General features: G+C 57.4%; 3 protein-coding genes and 2 non-coding genes across 11 annotated transcripts; 3 read left to right on the top strand and 2 right to left on the bottom strand.

Annotated features, from left to right (window-relative positions):
- Positions 1-171: 171 nt before the first annotated feature.
- On the bottom strand, positions 172-9,848 carry ANGPTL6 (angiopoietin like 6). Of its 5 annotated transcripts, none has more exons than XM_057541854.1 (7): positions 8,814-8,886; positions 6,764-6,847; positions 2,962-3,544; positions 1,964-2,141; positions 1,219-1,406; positions 869-1,139; positions 172-362 (listed from the first exon to the last, which is right to left on the bottom strand). In XM_057541854.1, the coding sequence occupies exons 3-7, from the start codon at positions 3,535-3,537 to the stop codon at positions 172-174; spliced, it is 1,404 nt and encodes a 467-aa protein (XP_057397837.1). In that variant the 5' UTR covers positions 3,538-3,544; positions 6,764-6,847; positions 8,814-8,886. The 5 variants fall into 5 exon arrangements, with proteins under 5 accessions (XP_057397837.1, XP_007169066.2, XP_057397839.1 ...); XM_007169004.3 differs by having other exon boundaries at positions 6,764-6,869; positions 8,814-8,842; XM_057541856.1 differs by lacking the exons at positions 6,764-6,847; positions 8,814-8,886 and adding an exon at positions 9,797-9,848.
- Positions 9,849-10,051: 203 nt separating this feature from the next.
- On the top strand, positions 10,052-17,348 carry LOC102998182 (suppressor of SWI4 1 homolog). Of its 3 annotated transcripts, XM_057541829.1 has the most exons (13): positions 10,052-10,128; positions 10,217-10,387; positions 10,902-11,003; positions 11,196-11,246; positions 11,354-11,524; positions 12,219-12,295; positions 12,487-12,594; positions 12,703-12,826; positions 12,920-12,998; positions 13,118-13,247; positions 13,321-13,487; positions 13,578-13,664; positions 16,022-17,309. In XM_057541829.1, exons 1-13 carry the CDS (start codon positions 10,111-10,113, stop codon positions 17,122-17,124), a joined length of 2,388 nt encoding a protein of 795 aa, XP_057397812.1. In that variant the 5' UTR covers positions 10,052-10,110; the 3' UTR covers positions 17,125-17,309. The 3 variants fall into 3 exon arrangements, with proteins under 3 accessions (XP_057397812.1, XP_007169065.1, XP_057397810.1); XM_007169003.2 differs by lacking the exons at positions 10,052-10,128; positions 10,217-10,387; positions 10,902-11,003; ... (7 more) ...; positions 13,321-13,487; positions 13,578-13,664 and adding an exon at positions 14,254-14,364 and having other exon boundaries at positions 16,022-17,348; XM_057541827.1 differs by lacking the exons at positions 10,052-10,128; positions 10,217-10,387; positions 10,902-11,003; ... (7 more) ...; positions 13,321-13,487; positions 13,578-13,664 and adding an exon at positions 14,306-14,385 and having other exon boundaries at positions 16,022-17,348.
- Positions 11,048-11,133, top strand: LOC114236194 (small nucleolar RNA SNORD105). The gene has a single exon (XR_003622190.2). It is a non-coding gene; the product is annotated as a small nucleolar RNA SNORD105 (small nucleolar RNA).
- Positions 12,328-12,407, top strand: LOC114236195 (small nucleolar RNA U105B). Its single transcript, XR_003622191.1, has one exon. It is a non-coding gene; the product is annotated as a small nucleolar RNA U105B (small nucleolar RNA).
- Positions 17,349-17,438: 90 nt separating the features above from the next.
- Positions 17,439-21,882, bottom strand: EIF3G (eukaryotic translation initiation factor 3 subunit G). Its single transcript, XM_007169001.2, has 11 exons — positions 21,801-21,882; positions 21,615-21,661; positions 21,021-21,104; positions 20,821-20,909; positions 20,611-20,670; positions 19,530-19,634; positions 19,244-19,433; positions 18,347-18,454; positions 18,096-18,232; positions 17,903-18,009; positions 17,439-17,553 (listed from the first exon to the last, which is right to left on the bottom strand). Exons 1-11 carry the CDS (start codon positions 21,818-21,820, stop codon positions 17,538-17,540), a joined length of 963 nt encoding a protein of 320 aa, XP_007169063.1. The 5' UTR covers positions 21,821-21,882; the 3' UTR covers positions 17,439-17,537.
- Between the last annotated feature and the right edge of the window lie 1,803 nt (positions 21,883-23,685).

The raw sequence follows: 23,685 nt of genomic DNA, 5'->3' as shown, positions 1-23,685 counted from the left end.
TGGCAGGGGGATTCCTGGGTGCTGTTTTCAGGGTCCTGGGGAGCAGATCCACAACGAGAAGAGGTCTGTGGGACACAGCCCACACTGAGTCACAAAGGAGGTGTGGCCAGGACAACTTGCGCTCCTGCTGACACACATCCCCTGTGACCTGGGGGACAGACGAACAGATGGTCACAGCCTCAGGGGCCTGATCAGCATGGCAGCCTTCTTGAGAGAGTAAGCCCCACCACGAAACTCGGCCCAGTAAACGCCGTCCTGGTAACGGCTACGGTAGTGGCCACCACGATGCCACACACCATTGAGGTTGGAGTGGGCACAGGCATGGTACCACCAGCCTCCCCGCTGGTACAGGGCACAGTTACCTGAGGGAAGAGAGAATCCATGTCTTCTCACCAGAATAAAAGCCTCTACCAGCACCTCATTAGTACAAGGCTTTTGCCAGGCATCCTCTGTCCCCGTACTTTCTTCAGAGTAATAGCCTTAATTCCTTCCTTATCCCCTTACCAAAGTACAAGTCACATTTTCTCCACCCTTTCTGCAAACTAGGAGTTTTACCTCTCATTCCTTTATCAGGGAAAACAACCTTCTCTACTTCCTTTCTAGAATAAGAGTCCTAGCTCTCATAGCTCCCCCTATTCCCCCCACCCCCCCACCACCTTTCACAAAGGCAGGAATCCTGACTCTTACTGCCTCATCAGAGAATGAATCTGGACTCCGCACCCCCTCACCAGAATAAGAGTCCTGTCCTCCACTCTCTTGTTTATCCTGATCCTTACCAGAGGGAAGTCTTACCCCACCCCCTTTCATTTCCGCACTAACAGTCTCCTACTCCCTCCCCCACCCCACCACCAGAATAAGGGCTCTTTACCAGAATAGGAGTCTCGGTCCCTATCCACGGTGCTGAAAGGCTTGTCATTGTGCCAGGATAGAGAGTCTCCAGCATCTCCATGGTAATGGCCAAGCCGTAGGCGGTAGTGGTCACTCTCAGGCTCCAGGGAAAAACCATCATAGTGGGCACGTGCCCCGCGGCCTCCCCAGTCCTCGAGGAGCACCAGTAGCTCATGGTCCCCATGGCTGGTCAGCTGATGCACAGGTTCAAGGCCCAGCCAGTATTCCCCATCAGGCTGCCCAAAGCCCGTCTGGCAGGGCAGGAAAGTCAGGGAGTCAGAAGCAGGTCCCCTTACCCTGCCCAGCCTTGCCCCACCCACCCGTGCCCACCTTGTAGTGCTGCCAGGTAGTGAAGAAGTTGACGGAGCCATCTTGCCGCCTCTGGATCACGGTCCAGCCTCCACCCTCCAGCTGTTGCTCACACCACGCTGACATCACATGCCGGCCCACTCGTAGCTCATACACTCCGCTCCGTCCATGACCTGCCTGGCGGGCCTCTGCACAGTCCCGCCATGGGCCTACGGGCACAGGGATATGGGACAGGCACAACCTGGACCAGTCAACCCTTTACTGGAGTTAAGAGTCCTGATTCTTACTGGTCCCCTTACCAGAACAGTCGAACTGCCTCTCCTATCCCCTCTCCAGAATAAGAGCCCCAATACCCCTTTTCTTACCTAAATAAGACTCTAAGTCATTCTTCTCTCACTAGAGCAAATGTGGAGCCTGGGATTCTTAAATTCTCCTTCTATGGTCTTCTCATCAGAATAGAGGTCTTAAACATGGCCCTCTGAATTCCCTCAAATTCTCACCAAAGTAGCAGTCCTGAATCCCCTGCCCTCTTGTCAAAGTAAGAGTACCTCTCCTATTTTCACACCATAGTAAGAATTTTGGTCTTTATCAAAGTTAAGAGCCATATCTCCCTGTTCCATTATCAGAATAAAAGCATCATTTCCCCCAGTACCCCCAGCATGAGAGGAATCTGGCATTAAAGTCTTGACTCATATTTCCCTCTATTCATGCTGCACTGGGAATCTCCTGGCTCCTCACACCCCCAACAGCCCTGCCCTTGTCTTACCTGCTGGCTTGGTAGGGACAGCAGGGTGCCCCGAGGGCACAGGAGAGGCCAAGGGCCCCTGCTGTCTCAGGGTCTGGTCTCGCTGGGATTCTGGGGCTGAATTCAGCCTCCTGCTGGTGTCATTGGTGCCACCTACCAGACTGACTGGAACCACAGGCACTAGGGGTGGTGGCAGGACCTGGGGTAACCGAGAGAGTTAGATGTGATCGCACTAACCCTTAGCCCAGGACGCTCTGGGCTCGTAAATCTCCTAGCACCCAGATGGGAAGATCAAGCAGGGGCGTGTATTGATCCTCCCAAGCCTAACTCTAGTAGTCAAGAAGAGACAGAGCTGGGCTTAAACTCCTGCTCTGGTGTTAACGGCTTAACCGATCTGTGCCTCCAAACTTTTCTGTGAAGTTGGGATAATATGAGTACATCCAATATTGAGTATTAACTTACTGAATCCTCCCGACAACCCTGTAAGTTAGGTACTGTCACAAAGCAACAATCGCTTATTCAAAACCTAAGGCGAGACATAGTCCAGAATTTAGAATAATATAGCACGAGTTAAAAAGAGTCATACAGGGTCTACCTTTATATTACCTAACACCCCCAACGAGGTCTTTGGTCGTTATCCACATATTAATAATATGCTTGATTATAGGGTCCGATGAGTATTCATATTAGGTAGATAAGTGAAGACTTTAAGTAGCTACCAGTTGCGTTTTGACCCAAATGAGTTACTGGGAAAGAGGTAGGGGTCCGTTTTTGGAGCTTTTTGTATTTTGGAACTGAGAATCATGGGGTTGGGACTTCCCTGGCGGTCCAGTGGTTAAGATTCGGTGCTTCCACTGCAGGGGGCACGGGTTCCATCCCTGGTCGGGGAACGAAGATCCCGCATGCCCCGCAGCGCGGCCAAAAAAAAAAAAAGAGCATGGGGTTTCAGGAGGCCCATCTACGGAAGAGGCTCGCAAGAAGTGGCTGCTATTTGGCGAGGGGGATAGTTTCAGAGTTACCTGCTGCTGCCCGCCCGCACTCCCCGGGCACAGGCGTTCCAGGCGGGAGATGAGGCCACTCTGCTGGCTGACCAGCTGTGCCAGCTCGCGGAACTTGACGTCCAGCTGGTGGAAGCGGGCGGCGGCGCGCTGCGCCTCGGCCGAGGCGTTCAGCACGCGCTCCCCAAGCAGCGCCAGCGCGGCGGCAGGCTCCGCCCCCAGGCCTAGCCCCGCCCCCGGGCCCGCCTCGTGCTGCAGCTGCGCGCGCAGCTGTCCCAGGCGCGCGCTCAGGCCACGGCTCTCCTTGCGCAGCGCACGCACCTCGCCGGCTACAGCGCCGTCGGCCGTCGCCAGCCGCTGAAGTTCGCGCAGCAGCTCCTCGTGACGGCCCACTCGCACGCGCAGCGCCGCCACATCGCTGGCGTTCACGGCCTCCGGAGTCGGGCGCGGAGCCGCCGGCCCGCTCCAGCACACGGCGCCTGTGAACTTCTGCGGGGGCAGCACGAAGGTGTAGGTGCAGCGCGGGGCGGCTGCGCGCGCCCACCAAGCGTCCAGCAAGAGCAGCAGCTGCATCGTGAGCAGCCCGGGTGCCGACATGGCGGACCTGCAGGCAGAGGATGAACGGGAAGGAGGGGGCCCCGGAACCCAGGCTCGACCCCCTACTCTCAAGCTGGGCCAAACCTATCTGGTCCCACGCGGGAATGCACATGTGTACAGCTGCGTGGATCAGGGTCCACACACGCCCGCCTCCATCCCTTTCCCTGCCCTGACGCTGGAGATACTACAATAGAATCCAGCTCTGGCCTTGCCACTGAGTTCCAGGCGCCCTGCGGGTCAGTATGTCTCGTCCATTCATTCAGCAAGCATTCCCTGAGTGCTTACTGTGTGCTGGCCTCAGTTCTACGCGCTGGGAATACAATTGGGAACAAAACACAAAAATCCCTGCCCTGGTGAGCAAGGACCAAATAAACTTAGAATTAATAGAGTGTATTAGACAGCCCTAGGTACTAAAGATAACAGTAAAAGACAGAGGCGAATTCCCTGGGTGTCCAGTGGTTAAGACTCCTGGTTTCCATTGCAAGGGGCCTGGGTTCCATCCCTAGTCTGGGAACTAAGATCCCGCAACCTGCACGGCGCGACCAAAGAAACAAACAACAACTACAAAAAAAACCCAGTAAAAGACAGAGATATGGGGATATGTGCAGGGGCAATTTGAGAGGAGGGAAGACCTGGAAGGGGTGACAGTTTTGAACAAAGACCTGAAAGAGGTGAGGGAGGAAACCATGGGGGAATCTGGGAGAAAAGAGGTCCCTGGCAGGGGGAACAGAAAGTGCAAAGGCCCTGAGGTTGGACCATGCCTGATGTATTAAAGGAACCTGGAGGAGACTGGAGCAGAAGCCATGGGAAAACAGGTGGGAGGGGGTGAGGGGAGATGAGGGGAAAGTCTCACTAACTCAGTCTAGTAGCGGACACCCTATTTCCCACGTCCTCAGACCAAAACTCCAGAGTCATCCATGTCGCTTCATGGCAGATGGAGCCCATCAGCCAGGCCTATCAGCTCTTGTGTTTAGACCCTGAATTCCTCCACATTCCCTCCCCCCCATTCTCCCTCCCTCCCATGATCCCAGCTCAAGACACCATCTGGACTTCCTTAGAGCAGCTGCCTGCCAGGTCACCAGGCTTCCATCCTCAACCTCTGCTCTGTTTCTCCCTCAGTGGCCAGAGGATACCCGTGAACACCCAAGTCAGGTCACGTCCCTCCTCCTCTGCTCAGGACCTCTGTGGCTTCCTCCTCACTCAGAGGAAAAGCCCAAGTCCTCCCCGCAGCCCACAAGGCCCTGCATGCTCTGCCCAGTCTCCTCCCTGCCCTCCCCTCCTCCCATTCACCCTCCCACCCACCGCGCTCACTCTGCTTCAGGCACCCTGGCCTGGCTGTTCCTCAAACACACAAGGGACCCTCCAGCCTCAGAGCCTTTGCACTTGCTGTTTCCACAGCCTGGAATATTCTTCCCTGAATTTATCACAGCTCCCTGTCTCTCCTTATTCAGGTCTCAGCTCAGCTGTCTCCTCCTCAGAAGCCCTCTTTGAGGGACTTCCCTGGTGGCGCAGTGGTTAAAAATCCGCCTGCCAATGCAGCGGACACGGGTTCAATCTCTGGTCCGGGAAGATCCCACATGCCTCAGAGCAACGAACCCCGTGTGCCACAGCTACTGAGCCTGTGCTCTAGAGCCCTCGAGCCACAACTACTGAGCCCGCGTGCCACAACTACTGAAGCCCATGTGCCTGGAGCCCGTGCTCTGCAACAAAAGAAGCCACCGCAATGAGAAGCCCGCGCACCGCAACAAAGAGTAGCCCCCACTCACCGCAACTAGAGAAAGCCCGCGTGCAGCAAAGACGACCCAACACAGCCAAAAATAAACTTAAAAACAAAAAGAAGCCCTCTTTGACTACCCCATTTAGAGTTGCCCCTGCCTGGGCACGCCCTAGCACAGTCCGTCTATTTCATTTTAGCCTTTATCACTCTGCAATTGCCTTGTTTGTTTGCCATTGTTTATGATCTGAATTCCTCCACCAAAACATCAGCTCCCAGAGGCTGAGGCTGGGTTTTGTTCACTGCTCTGTCCGCAGCGCCTAAAACAGTGCCGGGTGTCACACACACCCCGCACACAACACCCACATGCCCCGGGTCTGCCCACATGCCCCGCCCCCGCCACGTGTTCCCTGGCTCCCACAGGTGAGCTTATACAGGTGTCTTCGCTCAAGGGTGTATACTTGTGGCCACCAACCCGCGGCCCTGCAGGATCCACACACGGGCCTCCATTGCCTTCATTCCTGGGGTTCACACACTTGCAGGCTGTCTGATGGGGAAACACATCCCTCCCACGTGCACATGCCAACATTAAGAAAATGTTCCACATGTCCACATGCTGGCCCTGTCCGCGCCAAGATCCACCATATCCAAACCCACACATCCTGGTGGCCACACAGGCGCATGTCCTGCAGACTTCATTGTCACACACATTGCCTTGTTCACACACTCTACAAGCATTCCTTGAGCACCTGTTGTGTGTCAGGAGCTGTTCCAGGAGATGGGGACACAGCTGTGACCAACACAGACAAAACCCCTGCCCTCGTGGAGCAGGTTGGGAAAACAGATGGTGGGTAGGCCAGAGGTAAGTGCTTAGTAGAAAAACAGGGAAGGAGGTGGGAGACCTGGGCTGGGGGGGCATTTTAAATAGAGGAGTCAGACCTTACTGAGAAGATGACACTTGAGTGAAGACCTGAAGGAAGAGAGAGAAAGGGAAGAGCATTCAGGCAGAGGGAACAGCAAGTGCAAAGGCCCTGAGGTGGAACCTTACTTGATATGCCCAAGGAATAGCAGGGAAGCCTGTAAGACTGCAACAGAATGAGTAAGGGGGAGAGCAGGAGGAAGTGACGACAAGGAGGTGATGGGGGCAAAGTGTGCAGGGCCTTGTGAACCTTGAGGAGGATTTGGGGTTTTACTGTGAGTCACGTGGGAACCATGGAGGGTTCTGTGCTGGAGAAAGGCATATTCACTACTGTACTCACACCCCAAGCACTAGCTACCAAGGGCAGAGCAGGGTCCTCTCATTGCCGCCCCCCGCCCGAAGACATCAGGCCCTCCACAACAGGGATGGACCAAACCCGTTGGAACTAGAGTGTGTGTAACATCCACTGCCTTCCAGGATCTCAGCCTGGGGTAAAGAGGAGGTCTGGGGAGTCCCCCAGCCAAGCCAAGGCCCAGGTTTCCCAACAGACAGATTCAGCCTCCACCTGCCCTCCCACCCTCCTGCGCTCTCACCTCTCACGACCAAGACCCTGAGTTCAGCAAGGCCCGCAGCAGACACAAGAAGTCCGAGGAGGAGCTGAGGGTCCAGCAGGGCCTCTGAAGTGGAGAAGGGGAGAGGCTGGTGGGAGATCAGGAGGGAGGAGGCTTGGTAACCACCCCCGGCCACCCAGAGCCTGGGACTAGAGCGGTGATGCTGAGCCCAGGAGCTCCAACTGTAAATATTTAGCATTTCCCATGTGAGAACTGAGGCAGAATTGCCAGACCCTCCTGCCCAGGCCACCAGAGCCTGATAACACAGTTCAGTGCCCTGGACGTTCCCCCTACAGCAGAGCACAGAGCGTGGGAGGCTGCAGGCCCAGGGAGGCTGGGTGGATCCTAGCCTCAGACATAGACAGGCACAGACACACACACACACACACACACACACACACACACACACACACACACACACCACAGAGAACAACAATAGCGAATATCAGCGGCACCTGCTGCCTGCCAGGCATGACTCTAAACTCTACATTTTGTATCTCATTGAATCCTAGCAAACAGAGCTGGTTTCTGTGTGTAGCCACATTCTACAGCAGAGAATGGAGCCTCAGAGAGGGTGAGCAACTTGCCTGTGGTCACACAGCCAAAGAAAGGATCGGCAATGGGATTTGGCCCAGGTAACATGGCTCCAGAACTCACACACAGGTATACCACAACAGTCACACACACACCTCTGCGTGTGCACATAACAATACAGCACAAAGACACACACGGATACCCAGTGAGACATGCAAACCACTGCACAAAGCAGCAAAGATAGACACATGGAATCTGTGTGTGTGTATGTGTATGTGTGTGTGTCCGTGGATTTTCCCGGCACAGACAATTACAACAACATAACTGGAGGGAATTCCCTGCGGGTCCAGTGGTTAGGACTCAGCGCTTTCACTGCTGGGGCGCAGGTTCGATTCCTGGTCTGGGAACTAAGATCCCACAAGCAGCGTGGTGCAGTCCAAAAAAAAAAAAAAGACAACTGGAAATAGCACAGATTTGGGGAGCAACTGTGTGTTCAAAATGTGGTCACAGGACTTCCCTCGTGGCGCAGTGGTTGAGAATCCGCCTGCCAATGCAGGGGACATGGGTTCGAGCCCTGGTCCGGGAAGATCCCACATGCCACGGAGCAACTAAGCCCGTGCGCCACAACTACTGAGCCTGCGCTCTAGAGCCCTCGAGCCACAGCTACTGATCCCATGTTCCACAACTACTGAAGCCCGCGCCCGTAGAGCCTGTGCTCCTCAACAAGAGAAGCCACCGCAATGAGAAGCCCGCGCACCGCAACAAAGAGAGGCTCCCACTCGCTACAACTAGAGAACGCCTGAGTGCAGCAACGAAGACCCAACGCAGCCAAAAATTAATTCATTAATTAATTAAAATAATAATAATAATAATCCGCCTGCCAATGCAGGGGACACAGGTTCGAGCCCTGGTCCAGGAAGATTCCACATGCCACAGAGCAACTAAGCCCGTGCACCACAACTACTGAGCCTGCGCTCTAGAGCCCGCGAGCCACAGCTACTCAGCCCGCGTGCCACAACTACTAAAGCCTGTGCACCTAGAGCCCGTGCTCTGCAACAAGAGTAGCCACCACAATGAGAAGCCCGCGAAACGCAACAAAGAGTAGCCCCCGCTCGCCGCAACTAGAGAAAGCCCACACGCATCAATGAAGACCCAACGCAGCCAAAAATAAATAATTTAAAAAACAACAAAAAAAAATAAAAACAAAATGCGGTCACACACGCACACACCACGACTTAAAGGAAAATACCCCGTGGGCTGAGCGTGTCTGTATCTCTGCGTCAGGCACGTACACACCCAGGTACACGTGGTCACACACAAGCGCAGAGACGCAAACCAGGCACACGGCGAACCCCTGATACCCGCCCACAGCCCAGCGCAAGTTTCCATTTGTCTCCCACACACACTCTCACATCCTCACACAGGTCAGGTCCTGCAGGGCCGAAAACAGACAGAAGTAACCCACACAATCATGTCTCTGAGGGACAAAGTGACTCACGTAGAGCCCCCACCAGGCTAGGGTCTCCGGCTTGTAAGAAGGCCTCCCCGACTAGCAGTCTCCTCCCAGTTCCTACAGTCCTGAACTCGTAACCCGAGTGGCCTCCCTGGCTGAAGGAGGAAATGGTCGTCCCAGATCTGAGAGAAGCTGCCAGGCTGGGCTCCCGGCCTGGGCTGGCGCCCCCCCCCGCCACGCTGGGCCCCCTCCAGCTTCCCCCATTGGCAGCAGAGAGAGAAGAAACCTCATAAGTCAAGGAGAGGGGATGACAGGAGGGAGAGAGAGTCAGAGAGACAGAGAAGGAGAAACGTCTGGGAGATCGGGAGAGAGATGGGAGATGGGGGTAGAGATGAGAAGAGAGAAATGGGGATAGGGACAGAGCGAGAGAGAGGAGAAAGATGGAAACTTACAGATGATGAAGGAGACAATTTTTGGCAAGGAAAGAGCTGGGGAGAGGGAGACAGAGACAGGGAGAAGACAGGGATGGGGACGGGGAGACAGAAGGGGGCAGAGGAGAAAGAATTGGAGTGGGGAGACAGATAAGAGAGGGGAGGCAAAGGGTGGGGAGACAAATGGGGGAGGGGAGGCAAATGGGGAGGGGAGACAGATGGGGGAAGGAAACAGATGGAACAGGGGATGTTGGGGGATCTCTTCCCCCCACCCGAAGGTTCTGGGGAAGAAGCCAGAGGCCTGAGGCCAAGGCTGGGGCTTTGAGCGGAAACTGGGAGGGGGTGAATTATTCACGAAGCTCCCGCCTTGCTCTGAATTTCCAGAAGGTGATGTGGAATTTCCATGCCTCAGCCCGTCCGCAGACAGGGCCCCCGCGGGGGACAGCCGGTCCTCAGGAGCTGGAGCCCAGATGAGTAACTGCCAAGGTGCTATCCCCTTCTCAGGCCCCCAAGTGCGTGGCGCCAGTGTGCCAAGTATTGTGCATACATCATCTCTCTTAACTCGCGGGTCAGAGAGGAAATGATGATCCTCCTCACTTTGGGATACTTTAGGAGCCTTGGAGTGGAGAACGTGTGTCTCAAAATCGCACAGCTGGTGGAAATGGCGGAGGCGGGATTCGAACCCACGGCTCATTTCGAACCGTGCCCCCCACCCCGGTTTCCACAGAAACAGGCACCAGGTGTCTCCATAGCAACCCCTCCGAGGAGGTTTCCCGCGACCTGGTGCGCATGCCCATGTGGTGACGTCATCACGCAGCGGCCCCTCACGTAATCGCCTCGCCGGCGCCGGAAGTGAGCTGTGCGGCGCCGGAAGCAGCCAGCAGAAGAGACCTCGAGGAAGAGACGGTGGCATGGGGCAGTCGGGGCGGGTGAGGCGCGGCGGCCGGGAAAGCGGGCAGCGCGGGCGGGGTCCCGGCGGTGGCCGCGGTGCTCACCTCTCGCCTCTCGCCCCCGCAGTCCCGGCACCAGAAGCGGGCGCGCGCCCAGGCGCACCTCCGCAACCTCGAGGCCTATGCCGCACAGCCGCACTCTTTCGTGTTCGCTCGGGGCCGCACAGGTCGCAGCGTCCGACAGCTCAGCCTGGACTTGCGGCGGGTCATGGAGCCGCTCACCGCCACCCGCCTGCAGGTCTGCATCGCCCAGCCCACCTCCACCCGCCGTGGGCGCCGTCTTCTGCGGGGGTGGCTCCATCCTCGAAACCGCGCGAGGCCTCAGTCTCCCTGGCCGGAGAAAGGAACCCTTATGGGGACCATCGTGCCTGCCTCTCAGGGCTCTGAGTGGCAGCAGCGAGGGCGAGCAGATGAACGCACCCAGCTTGGCTGGGTGCCTAGGGCTGGTGGTTAAGAGGGGATTCTGGAATCAGCAAAGCTGGCTTCTCTCAAAGGCCTCGATCAAGTTATTTAACCTGTCTGGGCCTCAGTTGGCTCATCTGCAAAATGTGGTGACACGCAGTGTCGAGGGACAGAGGCGGTGCTCAGATTCAAGTCTGATTAGCTGTAGAAGCCAAGAGCATTCCACTCTTCTCTCCTCCCCCCTTCTTCCGAGGATTAAATGCAAGAAAGGGCATAACAGCTTAAGCGTATAGGCTTTGCTCAATAAGGGGATATGAGTGATCATCCCTTTTTCTTTTTGTCGTTTCTAGATTCGAAAGAAAAACTCTCTGAAAGATTGTGTAGCAGTGGCTGGGCCCCTTGGGGTCACACACTTCCTGATCTTGAGCAAAACGGAGACCAGTGTCTACTTTGTGAGTGGATGCTCTCACCCCTCACTCCCCCACCCCCTCCTCCTCCCCCAGCTCTCATGATGACCGCTTGTGCCTCTGAGCTGCCATGATTCTGGCTTCAAAGTAAACGCTCTGAAGAGATGGGCAGAGGTTCCCATTCCCCTTGCTCCCTAGTTGGACACCTCGACCCTCACTGATCCTTTTTTTCTGTAGAAGCTGATGCGCCTCCCGGGAGGCCCTACCTTAACCTTCCGGATCAACAAGGTAAGGACTAGAGGTGGTATGAGGCCTCCGAGGGGTAGGAGCTGGGTTTGGGGATTGCCCCAGCCACGTGTGCTTGGCGGTCACCCACTCGTCACCCTGTCCTGCAGTACACCTTGGTGCGTGATGTGGTTTCTTCGCTGCGACGTCACCGCATGCACGAGCAGCAGTTTGCCCACCCTCCCCTCCTGGTGCTCAACAGCTTTGGCCCCCACGGCATGCACGTGAAGCTCATGGCCACCATGTTCCAGAACCTGTTCCCCTCCATCAACGTGCACAAGGTGGGCTGGGCCAGGCGTGGTGGCAGGTGGTGGGGCAGGCAACAGTTACCACGCACAGGCCCTTGGGTTGATTGCTCAGTCTTCACCTCCTAGCACTGAGGCTGAGAATTCCGGGTTCTGGGGTCGAATCCCACTCATAACGTTCTGTGACACTGGGCAAGAGGCTTCCCCCATGAGCTGCCATCCCATCTGGCAGGTGGAAAACGATGCCCATAGTGCTTTATTTCCTAAGTGCGCGTTGAGTGCTGGTCTAAGTAGAGTAGCGTGTATTGTGGCTCCATTTTACAGAGGGGGAAACTGAGGCTGACAGAGGTGACGTCACTAGTCTCAGGTCAGATACGAGGGACAAGAAGGCAGGACCAGGTACTTAAAATCTGTCTGGCTGCAGAGCCCGTGCTTCTAATCCCTGGCACCAGTGGATCTCAAATTAGCCTTGTTAGATGCCAGTCACCAGGAAGTCCGGTGTCAACGGCCTCAGTGGGCCTCGGAACCAGGATTTCTAGCCAACGTCCAGGGAGCCCACAGACACCAGTTGCAGCCCCATCCATCCCTGCAGTGCTGTCAGCACTCCGTGCCCTTTTACTGTGACGTTTCAGGAGTACAGCCATAGCCGGGGCTTGGCATGGGCTGCAGCACACAGTGGGGCCTGGGTGCGGCTCATGTGGTGCCGTGCCTTCTCTTCTCTCCCTTCCAGGTGAACCTGAACACCATCAAGCGCTGCCTTCTCGTCAACTACAACCCTGACTCCCAGGAGCTGGATTTCCGCCATTAGTGAGTCTGGGGTGGGGTGGCGGGTGTGGCCCCGCTCTTCGGCCGATGACAGCACGGCTGCTGAGCCTCTGTGATTGCTTAATCTCAAAGTACACGCTCTGATGGACCGTGGAAAGGGTTGGTGGGGGGTGGAGCTGACGCACGACCCCGTGGCTCCTGACCCCCGTTCTCCCTCGCTCTGACCCCTGCAGTAGCATCAGAGTTGTCCCTGTGGGTGCAAGTCGTGGGATGAAGAAACTTCTTCAGGAGAAGTTCCCCAACATGAGTCGCTTGCAGGACGTCAGTGAGCTGCTGGCCACGTGAGGAGGGCTCAGGGTGGGGGCAGGGGGCCACCGCACACCAGCGGGCCCCAGAGCTGTCCCAGGAACCTGGGATCCCCTGCTGAGCCCCGTGTGTGCCCTGCACAGGGGCGCAGGGCTGTCCGAGAGTGAAGCGGAGCCGGACGGCGAGCACAATATCACGGAGCTGCCCCAGGCCGTGGCAGGACGCGGCAACATGCGGGCCCAGCAGAGCGCCGTGCGGCTCACTGAGGTGAGGCCCAGCCCGGGGCAGGCCCGGTGGCTTCCCCCGGTCTCAAGGAGGGACTGACACACCCTCCCCCACCCACCTCCCCCGTTCCTCCAGATCGGGCCTCGGATGACACTGCAGCTCATCAAGATCCAGGAGGGTGTAGGAGAAGGGAACGTGCTGTTCCACAGTTTTGGTGAGGACGGGGCTGGAGGGGCAGCGGGGTCTGAGGCCTGATTGATGGTGGGTCTCAAGGTGCTGGGGGGCTCACCTGGATCTTGGTGAAGGTCTCAGTGGCTGTCTCTTCCCATTTAGTGCACAAAACAGAGGAGGAACTACAGGCCATCCTGGCAGCCAAGGAGGAGAAGCTGCGGCTCAAGGCCCAGAGGCAGGACCAGCAGGCCCAGAACGTTCAGCGCAAGCAAGAGCGGCGAGAGGCCCACAAGTGTGTGGTCACCAGGCGGATGAGGCGGCGTCCCGGGCGCAGGCTGCCACGTTGACCAATGTTCCTCCTCCAGGAAGAAGAGCCTGGCGGGCATGAAGCGGGCACAGGCAGAGGCTGATGGGGACAGCGATGCAGAGGACCCCGGGGCCCCTCCAGAGGCAGAGGGGGTCAGCCAGCAAGAGGAAGAGGAGGATGAGGCCGAGTATTTCCGCCAGGCTGTGGGCGAGGAGCCTGATGAGGGTGTGTGGCGGGCAGGGGTCGGTGTAGCTGGGCACCGTGGGCTTGTCTGTCCCTGTGCCCTGCTGGCCCTGACACAGTCTCTTCCCACAGACATGTTCCCAAAGGCAGCCAAGTGGAGGCGGCCTGCCGGGCCCCCAGGCAAGAAGCGACGGGTAAACGAACGGAAGCCAGACCGAGGCAGTGACCGGAGGCCTCCAAAGGCCAAGGGCAGACACCCGGGGGCCCAGGCCAAGGTGGGACCCAGAGGGGCTGCCCGGGACCACAGGCGAGGCCGACCGTGGCCACCTAAGAGAGTAGCCTGAGGCCAAGCCTGGGTGGCAGGTGGAATGCCCCAGATTGGGGCCTGAGAAATGCTGCCCTGGGCTCCCCACCTCCTGGGCCTCCAGGTGCAGCCCTCAGTTTCCTTTCATAAAGGAGAACTGTTTTCCTAACCTCCCCCTCTAATAAACCGATTTCTCATGAGTCTTAGTCTGTGCTTGAAATGGTGGGCCTGGTTTCTGCCCGAAGCCTGGGCCCATTTCCCCAACCCTGGGCAGTGGAAGTGCAGGGCCTTGTTTCACAGGCAAGGGTGACGGGCAGATTTGACCCTGCTTTGGTGCCTTGGGGTCCTGGGCCCCTCCCCCAGCCTACCAAGGGCCCCCGCAAGCAGATGGGCCAGCTCTGGAGGATTGGGTGTCATGAGGAAGGAAACGGGGGGGGGGGTGGGGGTGAGGCGTGTGCCCAGACCCGCTCTGTAGGCTGAAGGAGGTGCTGCTGGGAAGGGAAGGGGAGGGGCCAGCAGCGCTGCTGGAAGCTCAACAAAGGACCGTGCGCAGCACAGCACACGGGCTGCAGACCCAGAGGCAGGCCATGCGGGCCACGGCCACCACCACCTCGGGTGAGGAGCCAGCACTGCGGGGTCAGTTGAGCCAGGCACACATCCAGGGTCATGGGGGTGGAGGCGGCCGGCTCCTGGAAGGCAGAGGGGAGGAGGGTTAAGAATCATGTCTGGACCGACTTCCTCCCAGGGTGGAGGGATGGGATGGGAAGGCAGAAGTGAGAGTGGGGTAACTGACCCGGTCAGGGAAGGGGTACGTGCGCCTCGCACAGAGCTCCTGGCCAGCCTGCTGGACCAACTGGGAACAGGCCAATTCTCAGGTTGGAAAGTTGAGGCTGAGTGGGGTGTGTGAAGGGTCAACTACAGAGCTCAGCTTTCCCCCAGCACTGCTTAGTCCCAGGTGCTGTTCTGGGCACTGGGAAGCCAGTAGCAGGGCACTGCCCCACCCTCAGGAGGGAACATTCTGGGGATTTTTCTTACAGTGATCAGATGGAGATAGAAGCTGTGGCAAAAAAATAAGCAGGGTAGGGGACCAAGGGTGTAGTCACAATGTTAGGGTGGTCTCAGGTGCTCTCTCAGGACCAGACCAGGAGGTGGTGAGTGGGACAGCCTTAAGGATGCCTGTTGCCCGTGACTCATCCAGTGCAAAGGCCCTGAGGCAGGCTGTGCCTTAAGGAACAGCCAGAACACCATGGTCACAGGGAGCTGGGAGTGGGAAATGAGAGAGCCAGTGGGGTGGGAGGGATAGCTCCTGCAGGGCCTTGTGCGAAGAGGTGAGCGCTGGCTTTTCCTCCACGTGAGGAGGAAGCCGGGGAGGGCTGGGAGGATAGGGATGTGACCTGTCTCAGGTGCCCTTTGGAGGCTGTGAGAGAACAGATGGGTGAGGGCCAGAGCAGGGAGACCCGAGTGGAGCCAACAGGTAGATGGTGGGGGCTGGACTTGGGTGACACTAAGGGGGTGACAGACTGACAGATCGGACTTGGAGTTGTGTAGCGGGGTGGGACACTCCCCTGGGCTCCCACTCCTCCACCCCAGGCCCCGATGGCTCTGGGTGGTCACTGCCAGGTTACATGCGTCCCTGGTTCTTTTTCTTTACTTTTATTATTTTTTATTTATTTATTTGGCCGCGTTGGGTCTTCGTTGCTGTGCGCGGGGTTTCTCTAGTTGTGGCGAGTGGGGGCCACTCTTCCTTGCGGCGCGCGGCCTTCTCATTGCGGTGGCTTCTTTTGTTGTAGAGCACGGACTCTAGGCATGCAGGCTTCAGTAGCTGTGGCTCGCGGGCTCTAGAGCGCAGGCTCAGTAGTTGTGGTGCACGGGCTTAGTTGCTCTGCGGCATGTGGGATCTTCCCGGACCAGGGATCGAACCCGTGTCCCCTGCATTGGCAGGTGGATTCTTAACCACTGCGCCACCAGGGAAGCCTGCGTCCCTGGTTCTTGCTCCAGCTGGTTCTTGATGGTGCGGGACACAGAGAGAGCCTGAATGAAGGACTCTGTGCTTCTCACCTCTCTGGGCCCCTGGGCCTCTTCGTACAGATTCCCTCTGTACGAAGGAGCTGTGGTTGGCCCCCGCTCCTGGGTGTGTACAAGTACTCAGCGGAAGTATGCCCGCAAAGGGCTCCTGGAGCAGTCGGTACGGGTGCCACAGTGTTTCCGACTCTGAAGGCGGCGGGAGCCACGGTCAGGGACAGGGCTGATGCAGCAACGCTCTCTGCTCCAGGTCCCACACGCTGCCCAGCCAACTTCTCAGCGGCTGCTGACCACATCCTCAGCGGCTTCCAGGACTTTCTGTGGCCCATGCTGGTGGCTGTGTTTCTGGTGGCCTTGGCTGGCAACAGCCTGGCCCTGTACCGCTTCTGCACCCAGGAGCATCGCCCTTGGCACCCAGCCGTGATCTTCTCAGCCCAGCTGGCAGTCAGCGACCTGCTCTACGCCCTGACGCTGCCCCCGCTGGCCGCCTACTTCTACCCACCCAAACACTGGCGCTACGGGGAGGCTGCCTGCCGCCTGGAGCGCTTCCTCTTCACCTGCAACCTGCTGGGCAGCGTCATCTTCATCAGCTGCATCAGCCTCAACCGCTACCTGGGCATTGTCCACCCCTTCTTCACCCACAGCCAACTGCGGCCCAAGCACGCCTGGGCCATCAGCGCTGCTGGCTGGGCACTGGCGGCCCTGCTGGCCGCACCCATGCTCAGCTTCTCCCACCTGAGTGGGCCACAGCAGAAAGGCAACTGCACTGTGGACAGGCCTGATGCCTGCATCAAGTGCCTGGGGACAGCAGATGACAACCAGCTTGAGGCCTACAGGGTCTACAGCCTGGCACTTGTGGCACTGGGCTGTGGCCTGCCACTGCTGCTCAGCCTGGTGGCCTACGGCGCCCTCGGGCAGGCCGTGCAGCAGAGCCACGGCATGACAGCGGCCAACAAGCTGCGCGTGATGGTGCTGGTGGCCAGTGGCATTGCCCTCTACGCCAGTTCCTATGTGCCCTACTACGTCACGGGGGTGCTCAACGTGTATGCCCGGCAGCGCTGGAGAGCCCTCTGCCCAGGCTTTGCAAGTGTGGACCAGGCTGAGGCGGCGCTGGGCTGGAGGACATACATGGCCCACCAGGTAACACGGGGCCTCGTTCCCCTGGCCATCTGCGTACACCCGCTGCTCTACATGGCTGTGGTGCCCAGCCTGTACTGCTGCCGCCGACGCTGCCCTGGCTGCGGGCAGGGGCAGGCCCCAGAGAACGCGGAGTACTCCGGCCAAGCCCTACCCCTCAATGTCACAGCCACCCCCAAAACCTCGGGGCCCCAGTCCCCTGAGTTGAGCCCGTGACCTGGCCCATCTTCAGGCCCCCTCCTCATCACGAGACACTGTGACCCAGCAGCAGAATGGAGGCTGAGAGCGCAGCAGGCCCCTGGCTCTGATCCCCCAAGAGGCCCTAAGCCAAAACTTCCTCCCCAAAGAAAGGCCTATAGTGGGACCAGGGAGCGCCCAAGCCAGAGCAGCAGGAATTGCCACCAACAGCAGTAACCCCGGGCAGGGCCAGGGAGCAAAAAACCCACAACGGGGGGAGTGGGGGGGGAGGAGGCCTGGCCCCGCCCACCACAGTGTGAGTGACATCTGCGAATAAATGGAACAGCACAGGGTGATGCAGACCTTTTATTGCCCTCGGAGCCCCCTGCTTCCGGAGGCTGCCCTCCGTCGCTAAGGATCCCGGGGCTGGGGGCCGAGCAGCAGCAGCCGGCTTAGTTGGTTGACGGCCTGGAGAGGGAAACACAAGGTGGCTGAGGATGGGACGTACGGGGGCTTCAGACCCCTAAGGGAATCCCAAGAGCCCCCCCTACACCCACACCACAGGGAACTCAACGGGGATGAGGGGGACGGGGCAGGACGAGACCGGGTGGCGGCGCAGAGCACGCGGCGAGCCAGACCGGCGGGAAGCAGCTGGCCCCGCCGCGCATGGGCTGTGCGCCCCTCCGTGAGAGGACAGTAAATGACCTGCGCCCCAGGACAGCCTTTGTGGCTGTTAACGTGGCCCGGGGCCTGCAGTCAGCCCGAGCGCCTGTGGGCCGCGACGCCGCGGGGGGCCGGGGGAAGGCAGGGGTCTCACTTGGCCCACTCGACGTTGAGGATGAGGTGGTCGTAGCCGAAGCCGGACACCCCGGCAATGGCGCGAGCGGCGTCCTCGCGGCGGTGGAAGCTGATGAAGGCAAAGCCCTGGGGGAGGGGGAGGGGTCAGGGACGTTCAAGGCACAACTGGGACCGATGGAGGACCCCTCCCCGCCCCCCAGCCGCCAGCCCACCTTGGACTGGCCGGTGGTCTTGTCCTTTGCCAGGTAGATGCGGGAGATGGAGCCGAAGGGCCGGAAGAGCTCCTGCAGGTCGGTCTCACGAGTGTCCTCGGACAGGTTGGTGACGCGGATGGTGGCGTTGTCGTCGGCTGGGCAGGCAAGGAGAGGCATCTGTAAGGGGCCGGCCCCGCCCGCGGGATAATCCCAGGGTGCAGGGAGGTGCCCACCCGCTGGCCCAGTGCCAGGTGCCCTCGCCACCTCACCTCTGCGGTTGGGCTGCATGGATTCCCCGCGGCGGCTGGCTCCATCCCGCAGGCTCGGAGGCACATACTTCCCCGTCTTGTTCTGAGTGGCCTGCACAGGCTCCAGCTCTGGAGACCAAAGGCAAGGCCCAGTCAAGCCTCCCCCGGCGCAGACCTGCCCCAGGATGCTGGCGGCTCCAGCCACGGCCCCGCCCAAGCACCATCTGTCAAACCACAGGTGATCGGTTGACTCCTTCAAGGCCTTGTGGTCACAACGACTTAAAGGTCACATGCAGGAAGCTGACACCACCTAAACACCCTGCCGGTGGCACAAGAAGAGCGAGAGAACCCACAGGGGTTGACAGCAACGTCCAGCCTCACAACACACGGGAAGACAGGTACACAGGGTTACGGACAGCCCCCAGGTACCTGCCCCCGGGCAGGTGACAAGTGGCTGCACACACAAGTCATGGCTGTAGAGCTGTCCAGACTCAAACTCACCATCAGCAAATCACAGTCACCTGGGTGAGCCGCTCCTCGGTGTGGGCGCGCAAACACAGCGCACTCAAGGCAGGGAACTCACAGACACATCCGGGGAACAACCGTCTCCCCACCACTCACGGTGTATGTAGTCACACACGTGGCCGTGCCCACGAGCGGCTCTCACAGCCCCCCGTGAGGAGAGACAGGTGACATCACCAGCAGTCAGAGCACCCACCTGCCAGTCTCTCTCACACAAACGAACGTGGCCTGTGGTCACAGCCGTGCAGTGCGGACACTGCTGTGTGGGAGGCGACAGCCACCAGCAGTGGCGGTCCTGTTCAGACGCCAGCTGACGACCCACGACTCTCCCAGAGGCGCACACAATCCCCGTCCTCCACCCCACAGCCTGCCAGCCGCATCCCCGGGCCCTGGCACCTCCGGGCAGCTTCTCCTTCTCGCCAGTGGACAGGCCCAGCTGCTCGGCCAGCTCCTTCTGCATGGGCCCCAGCGTGTCCTTGTAGGGGCAGCGGGTGGTCCAGTGGTCGCCCTTGCAGATTCGGCAGGACACGATCTTCTGGCCCTTGAGCTTGTTCATCGGGTCCTCCTCTTCCTGGCAGTTCAGATCCTGGCGGGGCAGGTCGGAGCAGCTCAGACTGGGCTGGCACAGCCCCGACACCACCACCACCCTGGCCACAGGCCCCCGGCCTCTTGGCCCACTAACCTCTTTGCTGGTGATGAATGTCATGGATACATCATCGCTGACGGTGGTGGTGGCCACATTGGGCCCTGGTGGGTCAAACTCTGAGTTCCCAAACTTCTTCCAGTTCTGAGCTCAGGGCGGGATAGGGGACAGGTCAGGGCAAGGACAAATGGGACCCCCTCCACTGGCACCCTAGACTTACAAGTGCCACCTCCAGGGTGTCTGGGCCTTGAACCCCACTCACCACCCTCCCCAAATGCTCCTCAAAGCAGTGGTGATGACAGTTCCTGTTCCCTGAGTGCCTGCCAGGCCCTAGCTTCACGCCAGCTCCAGGAGGAGAGGGCAGCTCTCAGCCCCATGTTCCAGATGAGAGAACTGAGGCTCAGGGGGGAAACAGCTCCACAGCCAACAGCTCCTGGTGGGGGCCGTGCAGGTGGTGGACCAGCTCCCACCATGGAGTGACGCTCAGGGGTGTGCAGGGTCACCCAGACTTCCAGGGGCCTTGAGCTAATTAAACAACCTGAACCTCAACTTCCTCCCCTATAAAAAAGGGACCACAATGCTCCCCACACCTCCCCGGAACGCTACGGGGACTGAATGAGAAAATACTTCCTGCAAGGCACCTGGGTCTAACACAGAGAAAGTACGCAGGTAACTGTGCCAAATGTATTTATTGCTATCACTTCTTCTGCTGTGACAGCCACCTGAGGGGAAGGCTTGGCTCTGTTCCTCCTGGTAGACAACCCAAGAGGAGTAAGAATCAACCCCACCCACTGCTGCACCTGCTGGACTTTTCAGGGCCCCCATAGAGTGCAAACAGGCCTCAGTTCTGCTCCAGTGAAACAAGTACAAACAGTTAAACCCCACTTCTAAAAATAAAGGTACCGGGGAAAAGGATTCCGATCTTTCTCTGAGTCAGCCCTGAAGGCGCCCCCAAGACAGGAGGAGAAGGGTCTTACCTTCCTCCTTTTTTTTTTTAATTCTTTTTTTGGCCACACTACGCGGCATGCGGGATCTTAGTTCCCCGACCGGAGATCGAACCCATGCCTCCTGCAGTGGACGCGCAGAGCCCTAACCACTGGACCGCGAGGGAAGTGCTTACCTTCCTCCTTGCCACAGCCTTTGAGGCCTTCCGGGTCTCAATTCTGAAGGTGCGAACAATCTGTAGACAGAAGGGGAGACGTTTGGGCTTCCTGCTCCTCAAGGTTCCTGGGGCCAGGGGATCTTCCTCATCAATGCACCCAACACACATCATTCTCTCCTTGTCCAAGTGCCCCAAAGCAAAAGGCACCCACCTCTTCCCCAGCCTCACCTTGAACTTCTTGCCATCTTCATCTATCTTGTACTCGGTCAGTGTCTTGATGTTTCCATTGATGGCCTCCTTGGGAGGCGGCAGTGGAGCTGGGAGAGGGGAAAACACAAGAGGAACTGAGCCCTGGGGAATGGGGACCAGGCGGGAAGGCGGCTGGGGAGAAGAGGCAGCCCAGGGATGGAGAGAAGTCTGTCACTCACCTCCCGGCAATAGTTCAGGTTCTGGGCTGGTATCCCCGGCGGCCAGAGGGATCCCCTTGAGGAGCTCGCTGGTGACACATTTGTCTGTGAAAGGGAGTGTAGGGAACAGAGATCAGATGGAGGGGCAGGAGCTCCCAAACCGAAATGGAGGGACCTTTGGGATGATGTCCGCACCAAGAGTTGAAAAAGGCGGGACCAAGGGCAGACGACTGGCCAGGAAGTGTCCTGGGATAGCCATCCGGGGACACAAAGCTGGCTGTAGTAACTTCCAGCAATGGCAAGCATAGGGGATCCCTGGCACCCGGGCGCTAGTACAAAGGCAGGAGGGAGGCTGTTACAACTTCCTCCCCGGAGAAGGGGAGCAGCTGTGCTGGTACCAAGGATTTGGGCGGTGGTATGGGAGGAAGAGGAACTGGCTGGTGAACATCTGGAATTGGAGATAGGCTGGCCCGGGTAAGGATGGCGCGGGGCAGGGGCTGGCCGTGAGGGGAGATGCAGGGTCAGACGGCGGTGCCAGGGTGGGGGATTGGAACAGGCAGCAGTGACGGCCTGGAGGGCTGGCTGTGGTGATCCGGGGCGACAGGGCAGACTCACCGTCCTCTCCCTCCTCTTCCACCTGGTCGGCCCAACTGGGCTTCGAACTGCGGGGACAAGTTTGCCAGGAGGAGGGCTGGGTGAGGCGAGGCCCGGCTCCCGCGGCCTCGGCGCACCCAGGCTTCATAATACCCGCTAGAACACCCAGTCCGCCTCCCAAGCCCCCCTCCATGACCCCAGACTCACTCAAAGTCTCCGGTCGGCATTGGAACGCCTTCTCCACGCAGCCCAAGCCTGGGCCCAGGACCGGAAGTGAGAGGAGCACGAGACTTCCGATTCCGCTGCCTAGAGCAGCCCGACCGCCGTGCTCCACAGCGCCCCCCTACGGACGGAGGTAGAGGCGCCGGCTGTGTGAGAGGCTGGGCGCTGGTACCCTGCTAGGCGGGTAAATAGAATCGCATCTCATTTACGTTTTTTAAAAAATTAAAAATTAATAATAACAACAAAGCTCAGTTATTGAGCTTTCACTGTTTGCAGGAACTGTGGGGAGAAATTATTATTTCCATTTTGCAGCTGAAGAAACCAAGGCTGGTCTTCCTTGTCTGGAAAGAGCTTTCCTGATTCAAATGATCAAGATGTCAAGTGGCCCCCTCAACCATTCTTCCTCCTTTGGTAACTTTTTTATTTTTAGCCGCGCCGCGGGGCTTACAGGATCTTAGTTCCCCAACCAGGGATCAAACCCGGGTCCCCTGAAGTGGAAGCGCAGAGTCCTAACCACTGGACCACCAGGAAATCCACAGTAACATTCTTGGCTCCCTGAAATGATCTTTTCCATTTACTTGTTTACTGTCCAGCTCTCCCTCTAGAGCATGCATTCTCAATGGGAGTGATACGGCTCCCAAGGGGGCCAAAACTAATTCTTGGGTGGCAAAAACAAAACAAAACAAAACAAAAAAACCTTAGACATGACAATGGCTTGTTGCCCTCCAAAGCCAACCCTCCCAGACAAAATCTTATTCCTAAACATTTAATTTCTGTTGTTAGGGAGAAATTAAATGTAATTAGATTAAAACTGATTTAAATTAAAGATAATTCCATTTTTCTCCTATAGAGAAGCAATAATGAAAAAAATAGTAAAAACTGCTGCAGACTGCTGCACAAAGCAGACATTTGCCTGCTTCGTTCATCTCTGGGTCCCCAGCACCCACAGGGTGTCTGAACTTAGTGCTCAGTTAATGGGCATTTGGGATGGGGTAGGAACCATATTATAAAGGACTTTTTAAACTAGACTAAAGAGCATAGGCTCTTTATCCTGCAGGCTGTGGGGTGTGGGTGAGGTCACTGACATGTTTTGAGTGGTGACCCAATGTGACCAGATTTTCTTGTGAGAAAGGTTATTCTGGAAGCCTGTAGAGGATAGAGTGGAAAGGAATAAATTAGCAGGAGTCCAGGAAGGAGGCTGGGAAAGTAAGTAAATAAGGAGGATGGTTGGGAATTCCCTGGCGTGCAGTGGTTAGGACTTCAAGCTTCCATTGCAGAGGTCACAGGTTCGATCCCTAGTTGGAGAACTAAGATCCCACAAGCCATGCAGCGCCACCAAAAAAAAAAAAAAAGACAGACAGAAAGAGAGTGTCCACACAGAAGAAACTATTATAAAGTTTGTACAGAGAGCCTATAAACATTTGTGCAAACTCACTCAAGTTTACTCCAAGGAGTGCAAAATCCAAACAATGTAGCAGATGGGCAAAACTGTAAAAAACTGATCTTATCCAATGGTAGCAAAGATGTAGAGAAAAAGACACTCCCACACTTTGTTAGTACGTGAAATTATGCAAACTCTTTGGATGGAATGTTGACAACACCTACTAAAACTTAAATGCACATATGTATTTTCCTTTGAACTAGCTAATTCAACCTGTGAGAAAAACTTGTAAATGTATGCAAAGATGTGAGAATAAGCTATCTGGGCAGTATTGTTTATGATAGCAAAAACTAGCAATGCCTATCTGTCCGTTCATGGGGCTGGTTAAATAGATTAAGACATGCTATGCTCTAATCTATTAAATGCTATGCAGTCTTTAAGGAAGTAGGTCCCTTTGTGGTCATGTTAAAAAATATATCTGAGGGACTT

This window comes from Balaenoptera acutorostrata, chromosome 2 (assembly GCF_949987535.1).
Source record: "Balaenoptera acutorostrata chromosome 2, mBalAcu1.1, whole genome shotgun sequence".
Classification (NCBI taxonomy): domain Eukaryota; kingdom Metazoa; phylum Chordata; class Mammalia; order Artiodactyla; family Balaenopteridae; genus Balaenoptera; species Balaenoptera acutorostrata.
This window is presented reverse-complemented; position numbering and strand designations above follow the sequence as displayed.